General features: G+C 45.6%; 2 protein-coding genes across 4 annotated transcripts; one reads left to right on the plus strand and one right to left on the minus strand.

Moving 5' to 3' along the window:
- Positions 1-11,488: 11,488 nt before the first annotated feature.
- Positions 11,489-15,476, plus strand: LOC106588325 (tripartite motif-containing protein 16). 3 transcript variants are annotated; one of them, XM_014177193.3, is made up of 6 exons: positions 11,489-12,177; positions 13,071-13,166; positions 13,358-13,597; positions 14,132-14,282; positions 14,426-14,485; positions 14,710-15,476. In XM_014177193.3, exons 1-6 carry the CDS (start codon positions 11,590-11,592, stop codon positions 15,228-15,230), a joined length of 1,656 nt encoding a protein of 551 aa, XP_014032668.3. In that variant the 5' UTR covers positions 11,489-11,589; the 3' UTR covers positions 15,231-15,476. The 3 variants fall into 3 exon arrangements, with proteins under 3 accessions (XP_014032668.3, XP_014032670.3, XP_014032669.3); XM_014177195.3 differs by having other exon boundaries at positions 11,490-12,177; positions 13,358-13,474; XM_014177194.3 differs by having other exon boundaries at positions 11,493-12,177; positions 13,358-13,591.
- Positions 15,477-16,266: 790 nt separating this feature from the next.
- LOC106588324 (tyrosinase) lies at positions 16,267-27,982 on the minus strand. The gene is made up of 5 exons (XM_045709584.2): positions 26,991-27,982; positions 24,927-25,143; positions 23,685-23,832; positions 23,319-23,500; positions 16,267-23,142 (listed from the first exon to the last, which is right to left on the minus strand). The coding sequence occupies exons 1-5, from the start codon at positions 27,816-27,818 to the stop codon at positions 22,889-22,891; spliced, it is 1,629 nt and encodes a 542-aa protein (XP_045565540.2). The 5' UTR covers positions 27,819-27,982; the 3' UTR covers positions 16,267-22,888.
- Positions 27,983-27,997: the final 15 nt, after the last annotated feature.

Consider the following 27,997-nt stretch of genomic DNA (forward strand, 5'->3'; position numbering starts at 1 on the left):
TCAAAGTAGACATAATGCAAGACCACAAATCCCTACAAGCTACTGCACGTCATCTCTAGCTGACACCTTTGCTAACAGGTATTGTGACAATTTAAAATTTGCACAAGACAGTTCACAGAATTGTCCATTTAAAGAAATGTTGCCAATTTTTCCATTACTACATTTAGTTAATATTAGATGGTTAATCCAGATATTCTTACTTTTGCCTCGATTCGGAAGTCTTGTCCATATCATCATAGCATTTGTAGTTCTTTATGATAGCCACATTAGCAGCTAATTAGCATTTCATTTTGAGGGATAAGCGAATATATTGATAAGTCACCTTATCTAGAGAGATTTACACGGTAATCAAAACACAGCCCTTATTTTAAGTGTTTCTAAAATCCCCTATGGGAAAAATGAATGGTGGAAAAACGATTGGAACCATTTCCCTGTTTGACTGCTAGGTTGTATGGGTATTATGACTCATACTGTGGTACTCTATTGCATGAAGATTAACTTAGAAACCACAACGCAGCATGACAAGGTGAACACGATTGATCAACAGTCTGCTGGGTGGGGCGTTATACGTGCCTCCATTTATTGCCCAATGGGATTCCTATCTCCTCCTTGATCTAATATCTCTGTTCACATCCCATAAAGTGCCATACAATGCTGCTTCTTCTTCTTCTTCTTCTTCTTCTATAGAATGGTGGTCCTCAAACAATTGTTATAGGTGCATGCTGCTACCTACCTCTATTGGCTATGTATCAGCCTACTTTTCTAAACCACAACATCTATCATCTGTGATTTATGTCCCATTCCTGCAGTACAGTTGACAACCATGGCCACGAACGCCAAAACAAACAACCTTCCTGAAGCACATGTTATTCCGATCTCTCTCTATTGGCCTCAGCCTACTCACAAGGATCCTCTTAGGATCAGGCTGGTTATGGCTCACATCAACACCATTATCCCAGAAACCCTAGACCCACTCCAATTTGCATACCGCCCTAACAGATCCACAGATGATGCAATCTCTATTGCACTCCACACTGCCCTTTCCCACCTGGACAAAAGGAACACCTATGTGAGAATGCTATTCATTGACTACAGCTCAGCGTTCAACACGTAGTGCCCTCAAAGCTCATTAAACAATAAGCTAAGGACCCTGGGACTAAACACCTCCCCCTGCAACTGGATCCTGGACTTCCTGACGGGCCGCCCCCAGGTGATAAGGGTAGGTAACAACACATCCGCCACGCTGATCCTCAACACAGGGGACCCTCAGGGGTGCGTGCTCAGTCCCCTCCTGTAATCCCTGTTCCCTCATGACTGCACGGCCAGGCATGACTCCAACACCATCATTAAGTTTGCCGATGACACAACAGTGGTAGGCCTGATCACCGACAACGACGAGACAGCCTATAGGGAGGAGGTCAGAGACTTGGCCGTGTGGTGCCAGGACAACAACCTCTCCCTCAACGTGATCAAGACAAAGGAGATGATTGTGGACTACAGGAAAAGGAGGACTGAGCACACCCCCATTCTCATCGACGGGGCGGTAGTGGAGCAGGTTGAGAGCTTCAAATTCCTTTGTGTCCACATTACCAACAAACTAAAATAGTCCAAGCACACCAAGACAGTCGTGAAGAGGGCACGACAAAACCTATTCCCCCCTCAGGAGACTGAAAAGATTTGGCATGGGTCCTCAGATCCTCAAAAGGTTCTACAGCTGCACCATCGAGAGCATCCTGACTGGTTGCATCACTGCCTGGTATGGCAACTGCTCGGCCTTTGACCGCAAGGCACTACAGAGGGTAGGGCGAACGGCCTAGTGCATCACTGGGGCTAAGCTGCCTGCCATCCAGGACCTCTACACCAGGCGGTGTCAGAGGAAGGGCCTAAAAATTGTCAAAGACTCCAGCCACCCTAGTCATAGACTGTTTTCTCTGCTACCGCACAGCAAGTGATACCTAAACAGCTTCTACCCCCAGCCATAATACTTCCTGAACATCTAATCAAATGGCTACCCAGACTATTTGCATTGTCCCCCCCCCCCCCCCCCCTTTTACGCCACTGCTACTCTCTGCTATTATCAATGCATAACCACTTTAATAACTCAGTTACCTCGACTAACCAGTGCCCACGCACATTGATTCTGTACCAGTACCCCCTGTATATAGTCTCGCTATTGTTATTTTACTGCTGCTCTTTAATTACTTGTTCCTTTTATTTCTTATTCTCATTCGTAATTTTTTTAACTGCATTGTTGGTTAGGGGCTTGTAAGTAAGCATTTCACTGTAAGGTCTACACCTGTTGTATTCGGCGCATGTGACTAATACAATTTGATTTGATCCCTCACCCTGGACCCATCTTCCTCTACTACTCTCTTCACTGCCTCTGCATACGACACCTTCTGCACTACTTTGATCCTGGCAACCTCAACCTGCCTTTCTCTCATCGGATACCTCTAATCTCCAGCATCATGGGTACCCCTACAGTTTACACATGTTGGGTGGTCCTTTGCATGGGGTGATGTAAGTTTCCTTTAACAATCAGTCTTCCAGATAGATGACACAGACACAGGAACCTTGGTATCAAAGTCTTTAGTAATAAATTGCAATTGCAGACAGATTCACATACAGAATACCTCAGTAGTCTGTAATAAAGATCTGTGTGGCGAAACAGGAGACAACGCTCCTTATACTAGTTGGTGTGGACAACCTACTGTCAATCATATCTTAACATTGTTGAATTGGATTAGATACAAAGTATCTAAGATGAGAAAAACATTTCTAGACTGTGGTTTCTCACTCTACTATCTCAGGCCTTGAGGCTGTGTGACTATCAGCAGGTGCTGACAATTCTCAGCCTGAGAACTAAAGCAATACATCTCTATTTTCCCATTACTTTTCCATCATTGTGCATTGCAAGCATACAAAGGTTATCACATATATATATATAGTAATCATGGCATTGGTGTAACACTCATAAAATACAACATTCCACAGGCCTGATCTGTCTCTGCCATTGGTCTACTCATTGAACCAAACAACTCTCTCATGGATTTGGGTTTAGACAAAATGAACACTGTAGTCCCGTTTGGGGACACTTTTCTACCTAAGTCTCGAACAAACTTTACCCACGTGTTGACAGGGCCGGCATCACCCACACAAACAAGTAGTATGGATAGAGCCAACACAGTCAACCACCAACGACCACATGCTGTCGTCTTCCCTCCCTTATACCGCCTAAGGGTTTGTTTATTTACAACATAACCTTGCTGATCATGTGAAACAGTTGGTTCTTCAGTGCTTTGGTCTGGCCCTTCATCTTTTTAAAGTCTTTGGTCTCGACTCACATCTGCTTCTGCCTCTTGTTTCAGGCTGTGTCTGGCTCCATCATCTCCTGTGGGCTGAACACCTTCTGGCAGTGGGACAGGTAGTGCCAGCCGGACCTTTCCTGGACTCTGACCGCTGTTGGTGTTGCCATGGTTACCTTGAATCGCCCCTTCCATCTTGGCTGGTTCCATTTTCTTCCATTTTCTTCCATTTTGACCCAGTCTCCAACCTCCACAGGCAGGTAGTCGGGGTCCTCATCTGGTACCTCCTCCTGAGCTATCCTAGTGTGAGAGTGGAGAGATCTGACAATAGTAGTTAGCTCTTTCATGTACTCTAAGTGTTCTACTTCAGCTAGAGTGAGGTCTATTTGTCTGTCAGTCATGGGTCTGTGTGTGGGAACATTCATGGGTCTTCCTGTCAACATTTCATGTGGTGTACATCCCAGGCCTTTATTAAGTGTGGCATGCCTTAGCTAACACTTGTTTAATGGATTGGTTAGCTCTCTCAGTAACCCCATTACTCTGGGGGTGGTAGATGGACACAAACTTCTGGTCCACTCCCATCATTATGGCTACCTGCTTCACTACATCACCAGTGAAGTGGGTACTATTGTCTGCAGATAAAACCTCAGGAAAACCAAATCTAGGTATTATCTCCCTCACTAGTGGCTTTGCTACTGTCTTAGCATCACAGTGTGTGGTGGGAAATGCCTCCACCCACCTGGTGAACCTGTCAATAAGGACTAAACAGTACCTTTTCCTTTCTTTTCTTTCTGCAAGATCTATAAAATCCATGGCAAGATGGACAAATTGTCCTCTTGGCATAGGGAAATGACTTGGTTTCAGAGGTGTTCCTTTGGCAATGTTAAATTGCATGCACGTAGCACATCAAAACAAAAACTGTTTCACATGCTGAGTCAAATTTGGACAAAACCAATCCAAAGAAATTGCCTCTATCATATCCCCCTTGACAAATGGGCCATACCATAGGCCACTTGGCAAACAGAGGCGAAAAGACAAGCTGGCAGACACAATCTGCCAGACAGAGTCTGTCTCCAAATTTTAGAAACGGGGTCAAGTTTACAACCCTGCTGTTGCCATACCAAATGAGAACCAACATCCAAAGCCTGTTTAGATGCCAAATCATCAGTGTCTTTCTCAACAGTAGCAGAAAAGAACATGGAGTGGCTATGACACTTTGAGGCAGCCAATTTAGCAGCCTCATCTGCCATGGCGTTACCCATACTCACAAAATCTTTCCCCCCAGTGTGAGCAGCAACCTTCACAATAGCCAAGGGCAGAGGGCAGCGTCATAGCCTCCAAGAGATCTAAAACCATAGTTCTATTATGAATAGGACTTCCACAAGCATTGTGAAAACCCCTACTCCTCCAGACACCACACCAGGAGAGACAAACCCCTATTGCATAAGCAGAATCAGAGAAAATTGTAACCGTTTTCCCTTCTCCCATTTTACAGGCAGTGGTTAGTGCCAAAAGTTCCACCTGTTGAGCTGAGAAAGTATCTGGTAATGGTTGTTGTATGTGAGTGGTTCTATCAATTGTCACAATACCAAACCCTGCATGTTTCTTCCCTGTAGTTTGATCTATATATGCAGAACCGTCAACGAAAAGCTCCAAGTCGGCATCAGTCAGGGCAGTGTCAGAGAGGTCAGGCTGGTGCACCTAAGCAAGAACAGTGGGCTCCAGTGTCAATTAAGAATGGGATAGTTCTTCCACGTACCCGAAGTTTGATAATTGGTCCTTTTTCCCCCATCTTCGAATATGTACTGGGGACACTGGAGGAAAGGGTCTGGGCCTCTTCATTGCTGATCGTCAGGAAAATAGGAACTGTTGGGGTTCTGATTTCCTTGTGGCCAGACACCTCCTTTTCCCCCTCTCTGTGGTTGATTTCCTCCGCGTCCTCCTTGGTGGCCAGGACCAGGCTGGTAACCTCCTTGTGCCTGCTAGGGAGGTCCTCCATAGGTTTGGGGTTGCTGCTGATATCCACCTTGTTGTTGGTATCCTCCTCTGTGTCCTCCTCTGAAATTTCCTCTCCCTCTTCGGTTCACTCCAGGTGTTGTAGCCCATCCTTGATATTGAGGATTTTGTGGACATTGGTTCCTCATGTGTCCAAATTGTCCACACCCCCAGCATTGCATAGGTGGCATTCTGGGTGATGGTGGGCCCCGTGGTTGTGGGTTCCCATAGGTCTGAGGGGTAAATTGTACATAAAGGCACTATGGGCTGTGGTTGCGGTGCAGGTCCTCTTGGGGGCGCTGTAGGAGCAGGAGTGTTCATCATCACCATGTCAGGCTCATCTCTATTACTCTTCTCCAATTGAACCAATTGGGCCTTTTTTACTGCACCATCAAACCCCTGTTTTCTTGGTTTCTCTGCTTGTTTATTACAAAGCCAGTTCTGGCAGTGGTGTCTCATATAATCCTCGCGTTCTCCACCCGCCTTTCTATCCCAGCCCACGACATCCCTCAGTTGCGTCTGTACCTTTTCTGGGAGGTTGCGGCAGACGGTGTCATAAAACATGTTCCTCGGTGGCTTCAGAATGGTCATGGCGCTCTCCCAATTCCTCAAGCCATTTCTGTTTCAGGTTATCTATCCAATCTCCGAAATCTGAGTCGGGTCCAAATTTATAGTCAGATAGTCTACTCATGTCTCGCATGGTAGTGAACATATCTCTCAAGCAGTCCCATAGGTGTTGTCTGCACTGGCTTAACTCCAGCTCAGCGGGTTGAGCCGTTAACCCACAACGGATCATTACATCAGTGAGCTGTCCATGGGTGAGTGCCCGGGATAAAATGACCTTCATATCTCCAAGGCATAGGGTCTGGTGGCCGCTCCATTCAACATTCTTGGTAGGGATTTAGCAGCAATTGTAATATCTTCAAAACTCCAGGGTATGTATTCAGCATACATTTGCCCCCCCCCCCCCCCCCCCCCCCTGGTTTTCAAGTAGGGATATTTGTCCTGTAAATATTGTTTAGGACTAATGTTTCATTGGTGTGGGACCCACTGTCTCTGCACTGCCTTTGGTTGAATCTGTCATGGTGCCCCGTGATTTTGTTTTAATCAGGTTCTATGTAATGTGGACTGAGTGACTTATCTGTATGGTACTGTAGAAAAACCCAGTTCTATCCACCGTATACGGGTAGCAGAACCTAACATACGATGATATACCCAACGCAGTTCTATTTTCTCTAACCCCTCTTCTTCTTTAGTTTCACTACATTCATTCACTAACCACGCTACTGTAAATGGTTCCACATATGTGTGGTAAATAACCACAATTGGTTTCAATTGTATTTTAACTTCAATACGGGGTCTCCCCGTTTCCTCTCTTGTGGATGTAATGGAAGAGTAAACTCACTACATGTCTTTCTCAATACTCAATTCGCAAATGTATCCCTTCTTGTACTAGTCTTAGAGACTTGTTGTCTATACCAGTCTAGATTTATTTCAGTTCATAGAAATTCTTGATATTGACTAGCATATTTCCATTCACTGTTAGCAAATACATTCAACTCATACAACAATTGTCCCACACCAAATCTATAATCCCACCAATTATACATATATCAAAACAAAACCAGTGTTTTCCCTCAGGTAAGGACACCATGCATAAAACCAGTGTCTTCTCTCAGGTAAGGACACCATGCATAAAACCAGTGTCTTCTCTCAGGTAAGAACACCATACATAAAACCAGTGTCTTCCCTCAGGTAAGAACACCATACATAAAACCAGTGTCTTCCCTCAGGTAAGAACACCATACATAAAACCAGTGTCTTCCCTCAGGTAAGAACACCATACATAAAACCAGTGTCTTCCCTCAGGTAAGGACACCATACATAAATCCAGTGTCTTCCCTCAGGTAAGAACACCATACATAAAACCAGTGTCTTCCCTCAGGTAAGAACACCATACATAAAACCAGTGTCTTCCCTCAGGTAAGAACACCATACATAAATCCAGTGTCTTCCCTCAGGTAAGGACACCATACATAAAACCAGTGTCTTCCCTCAGGTAAGAACACCATACATAAAACCAGTGTCTTCCCTCAGGTAAGGACACCATACATAAATCCAGTGTCTTCCCTCAGGTAAGGACACCATACATAAATCCAGTGTCTTCCCTCAGGTAAGGACACCATACATAAAACCAGTGTCTTCCCTCAGGTAAGGACACCATACATAAAACCAGTGTCTTCCCTCAGGTAAGAACACCATACATAAAACCAGTGTCTTCCCTCAGGTAAGGACACCAATCATAAAACCTGGGATTCTGTGTCATTTATCACATATACAGAATTTTACGGGCTTGTACATACATTTAGGTATCGAGTGTTCCTGTAATTATCAACCCCATGAGTGAGGTGCCACTTACATACTGGAATGAGTCATCAGACTTTTGGTTTAACAGACTTCTGCTTACCTTATAATTTGATGAGCTGCACAGTGGGACAAAGATCATTCAGAGGCAGTGGTCACCCACTCCTGGCAAGCTCGCCAAATGTTGGGTGGTCCTTTACATGGGGGGATGTAAGTTTCCTTTAACAATCAGTCTTCCAGATACATGACACAGACACAGGAACCTTGGTATAAAACTCTTTAGTAATAAATTGCAATTGCAGACAGATTCACATACAGAATACCTCAGTAGTCTATAGTAAAGATCCGTGTGGCGAAACAGGAGACAACGCTCCTTATACTAGTTGGTGTGGACAACCTACTGTCAATCATATCTTAACATTGTTGAATTGGATTAGATACAAAGTATCTAAGATGAGAAAAACATTTCTAGACTGTGGTTTCTCACTCTACTATCTCGGGCCTTGAGGCTGCGTGACTATCAGCAGGTGCAGTCAATTCTCAGCCTGAGAACTAAAGCAGTACATCTCCATTTACCCATTACTTTTCCATCATTGCGAATTGCAAGCATACAAAGGTTATCACATATATACACAGTAATCATGGCATTGGTGTTCCCAGTTGTCTTGTCTTGAACTCACTGAAGTCTAAGATTTCCCAGTTCCGAGTTTCTAGTTTTTTTGAACGCAGCAGAAGTCATGCTGAATTGACAGCATGGCCAATGTATCCAACCTTTTCTGGCCCATGGTGTTGGATGTTTATCCTTTTTAAGCTTGGAAAAGAGACCCTTAAACCCAGATTTGGACCACACACCCACTACACTGAATAGCAGGCTAGTGATTGCTTTGCAACGCTTGCAGTTAGCCACTGATTCCTTTCAAACCACTCATTGTTGAATTTGCGATTTCCAACTTGTTGTGTAATGTTTATGTCCAATTAGCACCGATACGTTTTATCTATAATTTCTCTTCATATGACAAGGATTGAAAAGGATTTGCCAGTAGATTGTCGACTTGATTCATGATGATGACTGCTAGCTTGCTAGCTAAGATTTTGAAAGTATGATGTCGACATGATCAGTCCAATCAAAGCTACGGTAGATATAATGTGATTTGACTTCATTCTATCTGTGGCTAATGACCTCGAGACTTCTTGGATGGGCACTTCTAATGTAACTCTATGGCAGCACCCAAGGGGCTTGAATTTACGAGCTCTCCCCCTAGATTCCGCGGGGACGTAGTGTCCCCATGAGTGACAGAACACTGAGCCAATCACGGCGCAACTAGAGAACATTAACCCCTACGCTCTGTATTTTCTGCTGGCTGCCCCTCCACCACAGAAAACACTGAGCTAGGCTGAAACACCTGCATTTTGGAGCTGCTTTACTCAAGAAAGCAAAAAAGAGACCATATTTGTATGTGTCTTTATTAATTCAAAGATGTATTTTTTTTTTTACATTGTTTGCAAAACTGACATGTGACATGTATTAATGGCAAAATAACATGCAAAACAATTTATTATTATTATTTATGTTGCTAAACAGGTGGGGCTCAAAACAGGTGCCCTGAATGATGGGTCCCCACTGAGCCTTGTACGTTCCAGTCACAGCCCTGTGATTACACTTTCCTCCCTTCTCTCTTGGCCTGATGACCTCCCTGCCCCCACCTTTTCCTGAATATTATACAGGTGCCTTCCCCTTTCCACAACTCTTGCCATTTGTTTTTAACCACTGTTATCATCAACCCCTTGGCTTTCTGCTTTACTGATTGACAATTCCATGTCAACATTAGGATGTTTAAGAGCCTGCTTGGTGATAACATCCACCACCTCATTCCCCCTCTACTCCCACATGAGCTGGTACCCAGAGGAACAGCACAAATACCGATAGGTTCATTGGGCAAAATAGTACGCAGCATCATCTGGATGTGTGCAACAACAGTTCAACTTTCACCTTCTGCTACCATTTCTGTCAAGCCATCTACGCATAGAGTTTAATGCACATGTTTGATAAATCCAACGTATACACCACACCGAACGCACTACAACGCAATGCTGCAAGGCAAACGCAGTGTTCCATTGGAAATAAATGTACTTCTGGTGTACCAAAATCCAACGACACTTTCGGTGTGATCGTAGATTTCTTTTTTTTTTTTACAGAAATGTTTGAAATGCCTTGGCGATCGACTGGTTGGTGACCACTATTTCACAGACTTCGGTCAATTAACAGAACCTGTGAAATGGTCTAATTAGTTTGGGTCATTGGTTAATTCAATTCACCTGGTGCGCCATTAGCCTAGGCTATGAAAACACCATGTGGGTTACCCAGGAAAACCTGCAATTGAACACTACGGTCATTACGACGTTTTTATAAAGGTCTTTGTTTGAAAATATACCAGTAGGTTTGGCTCGAAGTCTGTCGCACATTGTTTTACCAGCTTAAGTTGAACGTTACGCACACTGAACTATCGAAGCTTTTTGACCATGCATGCATCAAAGGCAGGTGTGTCTCTGCGTAACATTGCTCTGACTCCTGAAAGGATTCCTACCTTTATAATTCCGTCAAAGCTGCGATCTCCCCATGCACAGCTAGATTCAGAAACGGATCAGTCAAGACTGCTGTCCCCAAGCAGCCCCAACCAACACCTGTTCGCATCTACTCTATCCTCTCGGGTCCCTCGACTACCATCGACACCAACTATGAGGGCCAAGCTTCACCGGAACCTCTCACCGGGAGAGGACCTATCTGACCCATCCACCCGAGCTGCAATGTCCCTGCCACACGTCGACAAAGTCACCACCTCATATGGCTTCCGCGCACTCGCCCAGAGTCCATGTACGCGACGAAGGGAATCGCTATTCCACAAGGGTGCGAAGACCACAGGACCTTCCTTTGAAACCAACATGGACGGTCTCTCTCGCACAACTCGTCCAAGTTCTTCTGTAGACATTGGAGACAAGCGCAGGACCACAAGCACCAACTCCAACTTGGCTGACGCGCCCCCGAGCATGGCAGCCCCTTCTCCTTCTGTTCAGATTCTGAAGACCGGTAGAGCGGCTGGGCTACAGGTACTGTTCACCAAACCTCTCGCTGCTTTGAAAGCCTTAACACCAGTGCGTAGACGGAAGGACCAGGTCAAAACCCATGGATGGTCGTTGGAGAGCTAGGGTCCCGTTTTGCTACAACAGTGGCAGTCCAAATTGTTTCAATCCAAATGTATGTCATTTTTGTGAGATTTGTCAAAATAAATATATTTTAATTTGTCTCATTCCATTAAGACTAGTTTTTAATGTCTACTTTCATCTTTGGAGAATAGGCCTATTGTCAATATCTGAAAGTAATGTTTGGATTGTCGACATACTCATACCCTTGCTCATTTCCAGTAACGAGGCAAGCCCAGGGGCCATAGGCTAACCTATAAGAATCCCATGGAAAAAGCTGAAGTACATCATTTTTTTTTCACTTAAGTCTTATTTAAATGATCCCTGTGACGACACACTTTCTTTCCTTCTAAAGTAGAACTCTATTTCAGGGCTGTGGGTAGAGTATTTCATATTCTGTCAATTTATCCATTTCTAAATCTACATAACAGGAAAGTCTTAGGTTTTTATATTACTGGTTGTTCCATGGCTGCGCAGTGCCAAATAGTATGTCTGCTTTGAGTCCTTTCAGAAAGGACATATACATTGTAATGAATTATATTTGAGAATGTTCCTATGTTTACTTAATATTAAAAGGCCTTAACTCTAATTAAAACCCTATGCCTTTAAGTTGCTTGCTCTTTCTAACCCCACCCCTCTGGCAGAACCAGGAAGCCGCTCCTACAAACTTTCCGTTTTGAAAGAGAAACTGATTTGAGTCGGTCTTTGTGAGTGAAAAGCAGTCCAAATGGCTAAACAGGGAGTTCTGCTTGACCAGGATCAGTTCTGTTGTTCGGTCTGTCTGGATCTACTAAAGGAGCCGGTAACTACTGGCTGTGGACACAGTTACTGTAGGAGCTGTATTGAGGGCTGCTGGGATCAGGATGACCAGAGGGGCGTCTACAGCTGCCCCCAGTGCAGACAGACCTTCACTCCAAGACCTGCTCTGAGGAAAAATGGCATGTTGGCTGAGGTGGTGGAGAAACTGAAGGCAGGACTCCAGGCTGCTCCCCCTGTTTTGCGCTATGCTGGACCTGGAGATATGGCATGTGATTTCTGCACTGGGACCAGAAAGCAGAAAGCCCTCATGTCCTGTCTGGTGTGTTTGGTGTCTTACTGTGAGACTCACCTCCAACCTCACTATGATATTCCTGGCCTAAAGAAGCACACGTTGGTCAAAGCCACTGCGCAACTACAGGAAAAGATCTGCTCTCATCATGACAAACTGCTGGAGGTTTACTGTCGTACCGACCAGAAGTGTATCTGTGTGCTGTGTATGGATGAACATAAAGGCCATGATACACTGTCAGTAGCAGCAGAGAGGACTGAGAAACAGGTAAAACTAGATCAACTTGTTGGTAAATCTCTGATAAACATCTAATCAGTCCTGGCTGGGTTAATACTATTTACCAACCTCAAACCTTGAGTGCATGTAGATTTTAACCTAGATTCTCCAAATGCATTACCATTTTACAAAGTCAAAAGCCATTGCTATTCTTTCTTTTTATTTAACTAGGCAAGTCAGTTATGAACAAATTATTATTTACAATGACGGCCTACCAAAAGGCAAAAGGCCTCCTGCGGGTACGGGGGCTGGGATTAAAAATATAGGACAAAACACACATCACGACGAGAGACAACACAACACTTCATGAAGAGAGCCCTAAGAAAACATCAGCATGGAAGCAACACATGACAACACAGAATGGTAGCAACACAACAAGGTAGCAGCACAAAACATGGTACAAACATTATTGGGCACAGACAACAGCACAAAGGGCAAGAAGGTAGAGACAACAACACATCACGCAAAGCAGCCACAACTGTCAGTAAGAGTGTCCATGATTGAGTCTTTGAATGAAGAGAGAACTGTCCAGTTTGAGTGTTTTGTTGCAGCTCGTTCCAGTCGCTAGCTGCAGCGAATTGAAAAGGTGAGCAACCCAAGGGTGTGTGCGCTTTGGGGACCTATAACAGAATGTGACTGGCAGAACGAGTGTTGTATGTGAAGGATGGCTGCTGCAGTAGATATCTTAGATGGGAGAGAGGCCTACGAGGGTTTTATAAATAAGCATCAACCAGTGGGTCTTGCGACAGGTATACAGAGATCACCAGTTTACAGAGGAGTATAGAGTGCAGTGATGTGCACTCTATACGAATCTGAATAACCTTTTATGAGTCCACATTTAGTTTAAAGGGATAGTTCACTGTAGCTCCACTTTTTCTCCACAGACACAGCTGGGGATGAGTCAGCAGAAAGTCCAGCAGAGAGTCCAGCGGAGAGAGAAGGAGTTGAAGGAGCTCCAACAGGCTGTGGAGTCTCTCAAGGCAAGTACATTATTATTGACCAAAAGAGATGCACCGTGTCACTTCCTTCTTCCAGTCAGTCAGTGAGCGACGACGATTCAATCCCCCTGAGCACCACTGTGGGGAACAGGCTGTCTTGGCTCCTAGTTAGCTAGGGAATACAGCATGCTGCTTAACATGGAGCCTTCTCTTCTCTATCTGTGTCCTAACAGCGCTCTGCACAGGAAGCGGCAGAGGACAATGAGAGGATCTTTACAGAGCTGATCCGCTCCCTGGAGAAACTGCACACCGAGGCGAAGGAGCTGATAAAAGCCCAGGCGAAGGCTCAAGTGAGTCGTGCTGAAGGACTCCTTGAGCAACTGGAGCAGGAGATAGCTGAGCTAAAGAGGAAAGACACTGAGCTGGAGCAGCTCTCACACACAGAGGATCACATCCATTTCCTCCAAGTAACTGTATTGCAATTTGCCTTGTTACATGGAATAACAAATTCTGTCAATGCCCTTTCGACTATGTATTTCTCTCTCTGACTCGTTTTTAATTGTGTACTTTGGAGCATAGGCGTAATGTCCATTTCTGAATGTAAATATCTGCTCGCAAGTAACATTTGGATTGTCCAAATACAGCATGCCCTTGCTCGGTCGCACACTTCCTGTAATAAGGCAAGGGTGGCAAGCCCAGGGGCCATAGGCTATCAAACATCAAACACCTAAGAATCCTCTGAAAAAGCTGAAGTAAAACCGTTCTTCACTGAAGTCTTATTTGAATGATCCCTGTGATTTTCTCTTCTTAACTATGACTATTTCATATGTCTACAAGACAACAGGAAAGTCAGGTTTTTAGAATACTGATTGCTTTTGTTTCGACTGTCTGCAGTGTTTTTAAAAGATATTAATTTCAGAAAGGACAGATAATACAGTACATTCTATACTTGAGAATGTTTCTACAATCATTTATTTCATGTTCTCTCTGTGTCTGTCTTCTCTCAGTCTTACTCCAATCCTAGTGTATCTTCAGACTTACCCGCTATCGTTGTTAGTCCTCATCAGTACTTTGGAGACGTGAGCGAGGCTGTGTCTGAGCTGAGAGAGAAACTACAAGGCTTCCTTAAAGGACAATGGACCAAGATCTCCAGCGCAGGTGGGTTAAATAATACAGAACTAATACACATTGTAAAAACATCAACTTTAGACCCAAGGTCCCAGACTTAACGTTATACATGTGTAATATTGTAGGTAGGATGGTAACATTCCCCCTCTCTCTGTGAACATGTTTGTGTCTAGTGAATACAGTGGATGTTCTATTACCTCCAGAGCCCAACACCAGAGAACAGTTCTTACAATGTGAGTCTCTTCATCCTGATGTAACTTACAATCTTTTTACTGACACTTCTCACACACCCTCATATTGAATTATACAGCAATGGTAAAAACTAGATAGCTATCTGACTCCTGCACCGATTGGATCTCTGCTCTGCACTAATCAAAGACAGGGTACCGGCCAGGGTACAGTAAAATAGTATAGTATTATTCTCTCCTCATTGGTCTCTGCTCTGCTCTTCTTCCAGATTCCTGTCAGCTGACTCTGGACCCAAACACAGCACATTGCAACCTCTCTCTGTCTGATGGGAACAAAAAGATGACAGCTAAACCAGGGCGTTCATATCTTGATCATCCAGACAGATTCACTGACCGCTGCCAGGTGCTGTGCAGTGAGGGTCTGTCTGGACGATGTTACTGGGAGGTGGAGAGGAGTGGGAACGGTGTTTCTATAGCAGCCTCATATAAAGATATTAAGAGAACAGGTGGTAATGACTCAGAATTAGGATTCAATGACAAGTCCTGGAGTTTACAGTGTCATCATGGTGGTTATTGTTTCAGACACAATAATGTTGAGACTCAAGTATCAGGCCCTCTGCCATCCAGAGTAGGAGTGTACCTGGATCACAAGGCAGGTTCTCTGTCCTTCTACAGTGTTTCTGGTACAATGAGCCTCCTCCACAGGGTCCAGACCACATTCACTCAGCCCCTCTTTCCTGGGTTTTGCTTTGGTTTTGTTGGAGATACTGCAGAGCTGTGTAAGTTGTAGAGGTTGCCTTACTGGATATGCTTTATCATGTACTTTAACCCTGTGCAATTATTGCATCCTGTCATTTAAGATGATATCTTTAGTTTAGTCAATGTTTGTCTTGTACATTCACATTCATCTCCATGTATTCTCACTTTGATATAAATAACTACTGTACTGCTATATTTTTTATTATGAAACACAGTAGGCCTTTTTTAATGGATTTCAATAAATTAAGACTGATTGTCTGGTGTTTTTACCCACTGATCCTTAGATTTGAATGTGTTAAAGGATATCTTAACTTTTTTTTTTTTAGACTTAATGTATCTCTATTTTCCTATTTAACCTGAAAGTAGTCTATTGTGCCAGGAGAAACTATCTAGCCATTAAGCCAACTGAAGCCACTTCCAACCAGGAAGTTGGAATGAATGGGGCTTTCGGATCAAGTTCACAATTGCATCAACTAAATAATGCAGGCTATGTTATTCTCATGCAGTGAAACAACATTACCTGCTCCCAGTTCAGCGATTTCGTATCAAGTGGAATAAGACAACAATGAAAACAATAGGAGTGAATGGGGCATGCAGACCAAGTTTACCACTTTGAAATTTGTCCAGAAATGTTAAACTTGGTCTGCATGCCTCATTCAATCCTATTGTTGTTGTTTTTTAGTATCTCGATCCAATCAAACCAGGAGGGGGAATGTTGTTTCACTGCAAGAGAACATAGCCTGCGTTATGAACCATCTCTGAGCGAAGGGAACTCTTGTTAGCATAATTGTGAACTCTAGTCATTGCTGTTGTAATACTACTTCAGTGTGAAAACTCAACCTGAATCATACTTAACATGCAACACTCAATCTCTTATTTCAAGATAATCGTCAAACACATTACATAAGACTATATCTCCACACCACAGTTATTTTTTTTGTCCTTTTTTATTAATATAATCATTTAACATAGTTATGACCTTCGAGAGAGAGAGACGCCATGAACTCTTGCACGCTTTTTAGACGAACGGGAGGAATCTAAACCTAACCTTGTACATGTGCCTGGACACAGGTGCATCTCGTTGCTGGTGATTCAAGTGACGCACCTGACACATCCTCCTGATTCGTGTGCTTGTCAATCAATTGGTGCGCTTGGTTGAGCTCGGACGGTGTGTCGGTAGACAGAGATCCCGCTTTGGAGCCAACAGAATGACCCAAGAATGCACAATCCGATGTAAATCAAGCACATCTATTGTAAAAGGGTATCTTTTTATTGTATATGTTTACCACAGGAGGTTGGTGGCACCTTAATTGGGGTGAATGGGCTTGCTGTAATGGCTGGAGCGGAATTGGTGGGATGGTATCAAATACAAACACATGGTCTCCATGTGTTTGATGCTGTTCCATTTGCTCCGTTCCAGCCATTATTATGCAATACTCCTTTTTCAATATTTCATTACTCTATATTCCTACTAAAGTCAAAGGCAGGGTGAATTGCATAGCACTGTAAAATATAAGTATAAAATATGTTCATGGCACAACTCCTAACATTGCCCAATAAAAAGCATGAGCTGGAGCACCCCCAGAGAACATTATTTAGTGTTGAGGTGCTGACTAACGGAGAATAAACTGGACGTTAGAAAAACAAAGGGAGTCGCACACTCCACATGTATAACCTCCTATTAAAAAAACACCGACGTTTAGCGATGCCGAAACGTTGGTGTGTTTTTACACAATAAACGACTGGGAGGTTATACTTATGGAGTGTCCAACTCTCTTTGTTTTTACAACTCTTCACATAAACATGGATGAATGTGAGTTACGTAACAACAATGTTTGTTAGTTTGAATGGTATTATGTTGCACGGAGGAGGCCATTGTACAGGTAATGGCCTCCTCCTATATTGTATTAATAGTCACAGTAGTCCAAACTGCTACATGGACAGTGTTAATGTTACACATTCAGCTTGAGGAAGAAAACAAAATAAGAACATAATATATAATGTTGCCACTCAGAAATGTGCCATATAATGTATTGTATTTGATGAGGTATTTGGGAACATTGTGGCTAAGTCAAGGGCCTGTACAGAGATATAGATAGACAGAGAATAGCATAAGGCACCAAGCAAAGATACCAATACAACACTCCAAATTGTTTTATGGGAGTTTGAGCCTCTGTGACATTAGTTTAAGTTCAAATTTAAATTCAAGTTCAATTTGAACTGGCCCACATGTTGATGTGATACATACAGATGTAGAATCTTAATTTGATCAATCTTTTGTTGCTGAGAATTTTCCTGCACAGCAAGAAATGCAAACTTTGAAATTTCAAATTTAAACCTCTACAAAAATGTCCATTAATTATAATCCAAATAATAATTAACATTTCCTGTTCCTGCAGGATTATTTTCCTGATATAGCAAACTGTCTCAAATTAAGATCCTACATCTGTAAGGGCCCTGTACATGTTGGCAGGTGTGACAGATAGGCAATGAATTGTCTGGGTGGTAGTTAAAAGGTTAAGGCTTGGCTGTAGGCTAGGGTTGCAGGGTTAGGAGTTAGCTGTATAGTTGCTGTGGATAAACAGTGTGCTCGTTGGGGTAGTTGGGACTAAACAGTGTGGTAGTTGGGGTAGTTGGGGCTAAACAGTGTGGTACTTGGTGTAGTTGGGACTAAACAGTGGGGTAGTTGGGACTAAACAGTGGGGTAGTTGGGGCTAAACAGTGGGGTAGTTGGGGCTAAACAGTGTGGTAGTTGGGACTAAACAGTGTGGTAGTTGGGGTAGTTGGGACTAAACATTGTGGTAGTTGGGGATAAACAGTGAGGTAGTTGGGGAAAAACAGTGTGGTAGTTGGGGTAGTTGGGACTAACCAGTGTGGTAGTTGGGGTAGTTGGGACTAAACAGTGTGGTAGTTGGGGTAGTTGGGACTAAACAGTGGTGTAGTTGGGGACTAAACAGTGTGGTAGTTGGGGTAGTTGGGACTAACCAGTGTGGTAGTTGGGGTAGATGGGACTAAACAGTGGTGTAGTTGGGGATAAACAGTGTGGTAGTTGGGGTAGTTGGGACTAAACAGTGTGGTAGTTGGGGTAGTTTGGACTAAACAGTGTGGTAGTTGGGGTAGTTGGGGATAAACAGTGGGGTAGTTGGGGCTAAACAGTGTGGTAGTTGGGGTAGTTGGGACTAACCTGTGTGGTAGTTGGGGTAGTTGGGACTAAACAGTGTGGTAGTTGGGGTAGATGGGACTAAACAGTGTGGTAGTTGGGGTAGATGGGACTAAACAGTGTGGTAGTTGGGGCTAAACAGCGTGGTAGTTGGGACTAAACAGTGTGGTAGTTGGGACTAAACAGTGTGGTAGTTGGGACTAAACAGTGTGGTAGTAGGCGTAGATGGGACTAAACAGTGTGGTAGTTGGGGTAGATGGGACTAAACAGTATGGTAGTAGGGGTAGATGGGACTAAACAGTGTGGTAGTTGGGGCTAAACAGTGTGGTAGTTGGGACTAAACAGTGTGGTAGTTGGGACTAAACAGTGTGGTAGTTGGGACTAAACAGTGTGGTAGTAGGCGTAGATGGGACTAAACAGTGTGGTAGTTGGGGTAGATGGGACTAAACAGTATGGTAGTAGGGGTAGATGGGACTAAACAGTGTGGTAGTTGGGGCTAAACAGTGTGGTAGTTGGGACTAAACAGTGTGGTAGTTGGGACTAAACAGTGTGGTAGTTGGGACTAAACAGTGTGGTAGTTGGGACTAAACAGTGTGGTAGTAGGGGTAGATGGGACTAAACAGTGTGGTAGTTGGGGCTAAACAGTGTGGTAGTTGGGACTAAACAGTGTGGTAGTTGGGACTAAACAGTGTGGTAGTTGGGACTAAACAGTGTGGTAGTTGGGACTAAACAGTGTGGTAGTAGGGGTAGATGGGACTAAACAGTGTGGTAGTTGGGGTAGATGGGACTAAACAGTGTGGTAGTTGGGGTAGATGGGACTAAACAGTGTGGTAGTTGGGGCTAAACAGCGTGGTAGTTGGGACTAAACAGTGTGGTAGTTGGGTCTAAACAGTGTGGTAGTTGGGGCTAAACAGTGTGGTAGTTGGGGCTAAACAGTGTGGTAGTTGGGACTAAACAGTGTGGTAGTTGGGACTAAACAGTGTGGTAGTTGGGACTAAACAGTGTGGTAGTAGGGGTAGATGGGACTAAACAGTGTGGTAGTTGGGGCTAAACAGCGTGGTAGTTGGGACTAAAGAGTGTGGTAGTTGGAGGTAAACAGTGTGGTAGTTAGGACTAAACAGTATGGTAGTAGGGGTAGATGGGACTAAACAGTGTGGTAGTTGGGGCTAAACAGTGTGGTAGTTGGGACTAAACAGTGTGGTAGTTGGGACTAAACAGTGTGGTAGTTGGGACTAAACAGTGTGGTAGTTGGGACTAAACAGTGTGGTAGTTGGGACTAAACAGTGTGGTAGTAGGGGTAGATGGGACTAAACAGTGTGGTAGTTGGGGTAGATGGGACTAAACAGTGTGGTAGTTGGGGTAGATGGGACTAAACAGTGTGGTAGTTGGGACTAAACAGTGTGGTAGTTGGGGTAGTTGGGACTAACCAGTGTGGTAGTTGGGGTAGATGGGACTAAACAGTGGGGTAGTTGGGGCTAAACAGCGTGGTAGTTGGGGCTAAACAGCATGGTAGTTGGGTCTAAATAGCGTGGTAGTTGGGGCTAAACAGCGTGGTAGTTGGGACTAAACAGTGTGGTAGTAGGGGTAGATGGGACTAAACAGTGTGGTAGTAGGGGTAGATGGGACTAAACAGTGTGGTAGTTGGGGCTAAACAGTGTGGTAGTTGGGTCTAAACAGTGTGGTAGTTGGGACTAAACAGTGTGGTAGTTGGGACTAAACAGTGTGGTAGTTGGGACTAAACAGTGTGGTAGTAGGGGTAGATGGGACTAAACAGTGTGGTAGTTGGGGTAGATGGGACTAAACAGTGTGGTAGTTGGGGTAGATGGGACTAAACAGTGTGGTAGTTGGGGCTAAACAGCGTGGTAGTTGGGACTAAACAGTGTGGTAGTTGGGTCTAAACAGTGTGGTAGTTGGGACTAAACAGTGTGGTAGTTGGGGCTAAACAGTGTGGTAGTTGGGACTAAACAGTGTCGTAGTTGGGACTAAACAGTGTGGTAGTAGGGGTAGATGGGACTAAACAGTGTGGTAGTTGGGGCTAAACAGTGTGGTAGTTGGGACTAAACAGTGTGGTAGTTGGGACTAAACAGTGTCGTAGTTGGGACTAAACAGTGTGGTAGTAGGGGTAGATGGGACTAAACAGTGTGGTAGTTGGGGCTAAACAGTGTGGTAGTTGGGACTAAACAGTGTGGTAGTTGGAGGTAAACAGTGTGGTAGTTGGGATTAAACAGTGTGGTAGTTGGGGCTAAACAGTGTGGTAGTTGGGGCTAAACAGTGTGGTAGTTGGGGCTAAACAGTGTGGTAGTTGGGATACTTGAGACTAAACAGTGTGGTAGTTGGGACTAAACAGTGTGGTAGTTGGAGCTAAAAAGTGTGGTAGTTGGGCCTAAACAGTGTGGTAGTTGGGGCTAAACAGCGTGGTAGTTGGGACTAAACAGTGTGGTAGTTGGGACTAAACAGTGTGGTAGTAGGTGTAGTTGGGACTAAACAGTGTGGTAGTTGGGGCTAAACAGTGTGGTAGTTGGGGCTAAACAGTGTGGTAGTTGGGGCTAAACAGTGTGGTAGTTGGGGCTAAACAGTGTGGTAGTTGGGGTAGTTGGGACTAAACAGTGTGGTAGTTGGGGTAGATGGGACTAAACAGTGTGGTAGTTGGGGCTAAACAGCGTGGTAGTTGGGACTAAACAGTGTGGTAGTTGGGGCTAAACAGTGTGGTAGTAGGGGTAGTTGGGACTAAACAGTGTGGTAGTTGGGGCTAAACAGTGTGGTAGTTGGGGTTAAACAGTGTGGTAGTTGGGACTAAACAGTGTGGTAGTTGGGGCTAAACAGTGTGGTAGTTGGGGCTAAACAGTGTGGTAGTTGGGGCTAAACAGTGTGGTAGTTGGGGCTAAACAGTGTGGTAGTTGGGGTAGATGGGACTAAACAGTGTGGTAGTTGGGGTAGATGGGACTAAACAGTGTGGTAGTTGGGGCTAAACAGTGTGGTAGTTGGGACTAAACAGTGTGGTAGTTGGGACTAAACAGTGTGGTAGTTGGGACTAAACAGTGTGGTAGTAGGGGTAGATGGGACTAAACAGTGTGGTAGTTGGGGTTGATGGGACTAAACAGTGTGGTAGTTGGGGTAGATGGGACTAAACAGTGTGGTAGTTGGGGTAGATGGGACTAAACAGTGTGGTAGTTGGGGCTAAACAGTGTGGTAGTTGGGACTAAACAGTGTGGTAGTTGGGACTAAACAGTGTGGTAGTTGGGGTAGTTGGGAATAAACAGTGTGGTAGTTGGGGTAGTTGGGAATAAACAGTGTGGTAGTTGGGGTAGTTGGGACTAAACAGTGTGGTAGTTGGGGCTAAACAGGGTGGTAGTTGGGGCTAAACAGGGTGGTAGTTGGGGCTAAACAGGGTGGTAGTTGGGGCTAAACAGGGTGGTAGTAGGGGTAGATGGGACTAAACAGTGTGGTAGTTGGGGCTAAACAGCATGGTAGTTGGGGCTAAACAGCGTGGTAGTTGGGACTAAACAGTGTGGTAGTTGGAGCTAAACAGTGTGGTAGTTGGGACTAAACAGTGTGGTAGTAGGGGTAGTTGGGACTAAACAGTGGGGTAGTTGGGACTAAACAGTGTGGTAGTTGGGACTAAACAGTGTGGTAGTAGGGGTAGTTGGGACTAAACAGTGTGGTAGTTGGGGCTAAACAGTGTGGTAGTTGGGGCTAAACAGTGTGGTAGTTGGGGTAGTTGGCACTAAACAGTGTGGTAGATGGGACTAAACAGTGTGGTAGTTGGGGCTAAACAGCGTGGTAGTTGGGACTAAACAGTGTGGTAGTTGGGACTAAACAGTGTGGTAGTTGGGGCTAAACAGTGTGGTAGTTGGGGCTAAACAGTGTGGTAGTTTGGGCTAAACAGTGTGGTAGTTGGGGTAGTTGGGACTAAACAGTGTGGTAGTTGGGGTAGTTGGGACTAAACAGTGTGGTAGTTGGGACTAAACAGTGTGGTAGTTGGGACTAAACAGTGTGGTAGTTGGGGCTAAACAGGGTGGTAGTAGGGGTAGTTGGGGCTAAACAGGGTGGTAGTAGGGGTAGTTGGGGCTAAACAGTGTGGTAGTAGGGATAGTGGGGGCTAAACAGTGTGGTAGTTGGGGCTAAACAGTGTGGTAGTTGGGGCTAAACAGTGTGGTAGTTGGGGCTAAACAGTGTGGTAGTTGGGGCTAAACAGTTTGGTAGTTGGGGCTAAACAGTGTGGTAGTTGGGGTAGTTGGGGCTAAACAGTGTGGTAGTTGGGGCTAAACAGTGTGGTAGTTGGGTCTAAACAGTGTGGTATTTGGGGCTAAACAGTGTGGTAGTTGGGGTTGTTGGGACTAAACAGTGTGGTAGTTGGGTAGTTGGGACTAAACAGTGTGGTAGTTGGGGTAGATGGGACTAAACAGTGTGGTAGTTGGGTCTAAACAGTGTGGTATTTGGGACTAAACAGTGTGGTAGTTGGGGTTGTTGGGACTAAACGGGGAGTTGGGTAGTTGGGACTAAACAGTGTGGTAGTTGGGTAGTTGGGACTAAACAGTGTGGTAGTTGGGGATATCACTATCACTGCTGATGATGAGAGGTTCCCTCTCTGCTAGGTGGACCGCTGAACTCTTCTCTGCGCGTTGCCATGGCCACGCACCCCAACACACCCGGGTCATAGTCGCAGCTACTGCAGCCACAGTCATGGTAACCAGCGCCCCCAGGACCAACGCCCCTAGCAACCAGGGCCACGCCTCCATCATCAGCTCCAGGTAAGGACTGAGAACCTCCGATATCCTCTGATCTGGAGGGGAGGAGCAAGGGATGAGAGGAGAGGAAGAATGGAGGAGGGGAGGGGAAGAGAGGGGAGGAGAGGAGAGGGAGGAGTCCTTTAAAATCATTCAGCCATTCACGATTAAACATGCATATTACTACATTAGTCAGTCAAACAACACACACTGACACACACACAGTACTTACCTGAGTTGAGCATATAGGAGTATTGGTACCCCAGTTCTTTGCTGGAGGTAAAGTATTCTATGTTTCTGTGTAGAGGTATGAAGGGCACCATGTGGTACTGCCTGTTGTGGCCAATGGGAGCATTGGACTCTGGGTAGTGGGTCTGCTCTGGAGCATGTCTCCTCAACCACTGCTCATAGATACTGAAAACAGAGAGAGACCGAGAGACAGAGACAGAGAGCGAGAGAGAGAGACGAGAGAGAGAGAGAGAGAGAGAGAGAGAGAGAGAGAGAGAGAGAGAGAGAGAGTGAGGGGCAGGGAGGTGTGTGTTGAGAGAGGGAGAGAGAGAGAGAGAGAGAAACAGGGTGTGTGTGTGTGTGTGCTAACCTGTCTACGTAGGCGTGGTGCAGTAGGAAAATAGGGTCGTTAGCTGAACCCTGGACTGAAGACATGGAGCCGTTCATGAAGATATGAAGAGAGGCGTGCATCCCCATCACCACACTGTTACCCAGGCCTGTCTGAGGGTTCCCAAAACCTATAGGTCAGGGGTTAGATGTCATCCCCATCACCACACTGTTACCCAGGCCTGTCTGAGGGTTCCCAAAACCTAGAGGTCAGGGGTTAGAGGTTAGATGTCATCCCCATCACCACACTGTTACCCAGGCCTGTCTGAGGGTTCCCAAAACCTAGAGGTCAGGGGTTAGAGGTTAGATGTCATCCCCATCACCACACTGTTACCCAGGCCTGTCTGAGAGTTCCCAAAACCTATAGGTCAGGGGTTAGATGTCATCCCCATCACCACACTGTTACCCAGGCCTGTCTGAGAGTTCCCAAAACCTAGAGGTCAGGGGTTAGATGTCATCCCCATCACCACACTGTTACCCAGGTCTGTCTGAGGGTTCCCAAAACCTATAGGTCAGGGGTTAGATGTCATCCCCATCACCACACTGTTACCCAGGTCTGTCTGAGAGTTCCCAAAACCTAGAGGTCAGGGGTTAGATGTCATCCCCATCACCACACTGTTACCCAGGCCTGTCTGAGGGTTCCCAAAACCTAGAGGTCAGGGGTTAGATGTCATCCCCATCACCACACTGTTACCCAGGTCTGTCTGAGAGTTCCCAAAACCTAGAGGTCAGGGGTTAGAGGTTAGATGTCATCCCCATCACCCTACTGTTACCCAGGTCTGTCTGAGGTTTCCCAAAACCTAGAGGTTAGAGGTTAGATGTCATCCCCATCACCCTACTGTTACCCAGGTCTGTCTGAGGGTTCACAAAACCTAGAGGTCAGGGGTTAGAGGTTAGATGTCATCCCCATCACCACACTGTTACCCAGGCTGCCAAAACCTAGAGGTCAGGGGTTAGAGGTTAGATGTCATCCCCATCACCACACTGTTACCCAGGCTGCCAAAACCTAGAGGTCAGGGGTTAGAGGTTAGATGTCATCCCCATCACCACACTGTTACCCAGGCTGCCAAAACCTAGAGGTCAGGGGTTAGAAGTCAGGGGTTAGAGGTCAGAATACAACACCAGAGTTAGGGTTAGAACAACGCTCTCTAGTGTTCTAGACCTACTGACATTCTAGAGGTCTAGAACTAATAACACAAACACACACACATACACCCCAACTTACCTTCCAGTGTGTTTCTGAAGCTGAAGTTAGCGGAGCGGTCCATGGCTCCCGTGTCGTAGTCACGGAGACTGACCGTGAACTCCACCTCTGCTGCCGTCGGCAACCGCGCAACCAAGTTATGGTCGTGGTTGCCAGGGTTACGCAGCAACGGCCCCTCGTCGTTACCGTCACACAGAACCCCCCTCACACTGTAGTCTTCCGCCCGCGAACACATCACCTACACAAACACACACACACACACACACACACACACACACAAAAGTATTGAATCAGGACGACTGCATGCCACATGATTGTGTTAGCCTGCTAAGCTAAAGCCTAGGCCTAAGCATTGAAGTAACTGTTCAGTGAAAATCTCACTTTTAAAATTATGTTAACTCATACACAAATTATGTTGTCGACTCATTGTATACTCGTATTTGTGGCCAAAGCATAAACTGGTGAAAAAACACATACAAGTTTGAGGTGGGTTTTTGTATCTTAAAAAAAAATGCTTGCTATTTCCTCATAGAGGATGACGTCATCCTCCTGAGGATGAGCTGGCCAATCAGCAGTCTACTTGCATTAATATTTGTAATGACTGGTTACGCCCACACCATTCTGTTGTTGGGGTATGTACGCCCACACCATTCCAATACATTCACACACATGCACTCACTTTAATTTGACTCAGAGTTAGAGAAAGCAGTAGTGATGGAGTTATGTAGAAGGTAATACAGCTGATAATGATGATAATGATTATCTATGAGCCTGCATGGCTTCTTTTACTGAAATAGCAGCATTATCTCTGGTTGAACCTGAATACGCTTTTAGAAAGTCTCTTCTCTTCCTCACAACTTTCTTTCCACTCTGTGATATTGGGTTATATAACCAACCACCCATATATACTGGCGCTCCTCTCCTCTCTCCCACTTGCGTACAGCCTCCCACCACCCATGGAGAGAGAGGGAGAGTGTGTGTGTGTGCTAATCACAAAACATGGCCTCTGGCAGAAAGATAAGGTTGTCAGACATTCTCCTGATCACCACCCTCCTCTACCCCTCTTCTCTCCTCTTTTCTCCTCTCCTTCCCCCTCCTCTCCTCTCTCCTCACTTCCTCTCCTCACCCTCTTCTCCTTTCCTCTCTTCTTCTCTCCCCAGTCCAGTCCTCTTCTGTCCTCTCCTCTCTCCTCTCATCTCCTTTCCCCAGTCCTCTCCTGTCCTCTCCTCTCTCCTCCTCTCATCTCCTCTCCCCAGTCCTCTTTTGTCCTCTCCTCTCTCATCTCTCATCTCCTCTCCCTAGTCCTCTCCTCTCTCCTCCTCTCCCCAGTCCTCTCCTGTCCTGTCCTCCTCTCATCTCCTCTCTCTAGTCCTCTCCTGTCCTCTCCTCCTCTCATCTCCTCTCCCCAGTCCTCTCCTATCCTCCACCCCTCCTCCCTCCTATCTAGGTTACAGCAGAGCTCAACAATGATAGTATATCATCACAGTATTCATTCAAGTCATCACATGAAAAGTAATAAAGAAAATGTCTCTTCACGTTTTGTGAGTTGAGAAGCATACACTGTGTGGTTGATTACATCTCTATAGTCTCTTCTCCTTGACCAAGTCAAGGGCCTGTACAGAGATATAGATAGACAGAGAATAGCATAAGGCACCAAGCAAAAATACCATGAAACAACACTCTAACTTGTTTTATGGGAGTTTGAGCCTCTGTGACATTAGTTTAAGTTCTAGTTAAGATTTTAGTTAAATTTGAACTGGCACACATGTTGATGTGATACATACAGATGTAGGCTCTTAATTTGATCACTCTTTTGTTGCTGTTCATGTAGCAGTTTGGACTACTGTGACTATTAATACAATATATGATAAAACCTGTACAGTGGACTCCTCCTCTCCAGACCTCCCATAACCGTTCATTAAAATGCAACACTTTGGAGACTATTGTGAACTTCTAAGAACAATGTCAAGGTGACAGTGAGAGTGAGATGAATGGAGGTGAAAAGAGGTAGTAGGCAGGACGAGTGAAGAGAAATGAGAGAGGAAGATCTTGGAAGAGACAGGAAGAGGATGAAAGGTGTCTCACCCTCCAGGAAGAGAACACTGAAGCAGGGCTGATGAGGTTGGGGTCTCGCGGGCTCTGGGCGCCCATCAGGTCGTTGGTGCAGACGTCACAGCCCTGCGCGTCCCGCCAGTCCCAGTACGGGATGGAGAACTCAAAGTCCCCGGTCAGTTTTCGGATCTCGCGCTCCCAGTGTAGCAGGTACACACGGTGCCACGGCAGAAAGGCGGGAGCCCAGTGGGCGAAGTCCACATCGGTCCAGACATTCCCCGGTCCACCGAGAAGAGCATTCCTCGAGACATAGTAGTGCATCCACACAAACACGTCATAGGTCGAGACGTCAGAGAACAGCGGGGTGCTCCCGTTATTCATCTCCCGGTAGGTCCCGGTGGCTATGACGTAATCCTGGCTAACGGTGTGCTTGGCCAGGTTGAGGTAAGAGATGAGTTTCCGCCGTTCCGCTGCCGACAGGTGAAACACGTTCCTCCGCATGGACTCTCTCCTCTCCTCGCAGTTAGCCCCAAACAGTCCGAACTGGCACTCTCCGCAGTTGAACCCCATGTAGTTGGAGGCACACTGGCAGGTCCGGTTATAAAATACCAGAGGCCACCTCTCTCTGTCGTCCAAGCCGGAGAAGGGGTAATTCAGCCCGTTGGGGAGATCCGATACCTCCACGTCCCGGCAGAACCCCCTGCCAGAGCTGGCCCCGCAGGCCGAACCATCCCCTTCCCAGACCGGGCAGCACTCTTTAGAGAGCAGGGCCTCCGTTGTGGCGCAGAGCCTGGGAAACTGCTGCTGGGAGAACCGCACACACTGGAGGAAAAACACACTGTGGATGAGCAGGAGCCGCATCGCAACACATCACCACACACACCGAAACACACACACCTGTCCCGTCCCGTCCTGTCACACACACCAGCCCGGTGATGTGCCTAGATAGTCATGGAGAGAGGAGTTGGTAAGTGGAAGTGAGAGAAGGGGAAACACATGTACATAGTAGTCCAGCCATATCAGAGTCCCCGCGGCTCCGA

This window comes from Salmo salar, chromosome 27, assembly GCF_965601325.2.
Source record: "Salmo salar chromosome 27, fSalSal1, whole genome shotgun sequence".
NCBI classification, from domain to species: Eukaryota; Metazoa; Chordata; class Actinopteri; order Salmoniformes; family Salmonidae; genus Salmo; species Salmo salar.

What these genes read in the sequence shown, in the direction of transcription:
- LOC106588325 (XM_014177193.3), top strand. Translation starts at nt 11,590, where the DNA reads ATGGCTAAACAGGGAGTTCTGCTTGACCAGGATCAGTTCTGTTGTTCG. An exon ending in CAGAGAGGACTGAGAAACAG is followed by an intron (nt 12,178 to 13,070) that starts GTAAAACTAGAT and finishes TTTTCTCCACAG; the next exon opens with ACACAGCTGGGGATGAGTCA. An exon ending in TCCATTTCCTCCAAGTAACT is followed by an intron (nt 13,598 to 14,131) that starts GTATTGCAATTT and finishes GTCTTCTCTCAG; the next exon opens with TCTTACTCCAATCCTAGTGT.
- LOC106588324 (XM_045709584.2), bottom strand. Translation starts at nt 27,818, where the DNA reads ATGCGGCTCCTGCTCATCCACAGTGTGTTTTTCCTCCAGTGTGTGCGG. An exon ending in CAGTGTTCTCTTCCTGGAGG is followed by an intron (nt 25,144 to 26,990) that starts GTGAGACACCTT and finishes GTGTTTGTGTAG; the next exon opens with GTGATGTGTTCGCGGGCGGA. An exon ending in CACCACGCCTACGTAGACAG is followed by an intron (nt 23,501 to 23,684) that starts GTTAGCACACAC and finishes CTCTGTTTTCAG; the next exon opens with TATCTATGAGCAGTGGTTGA.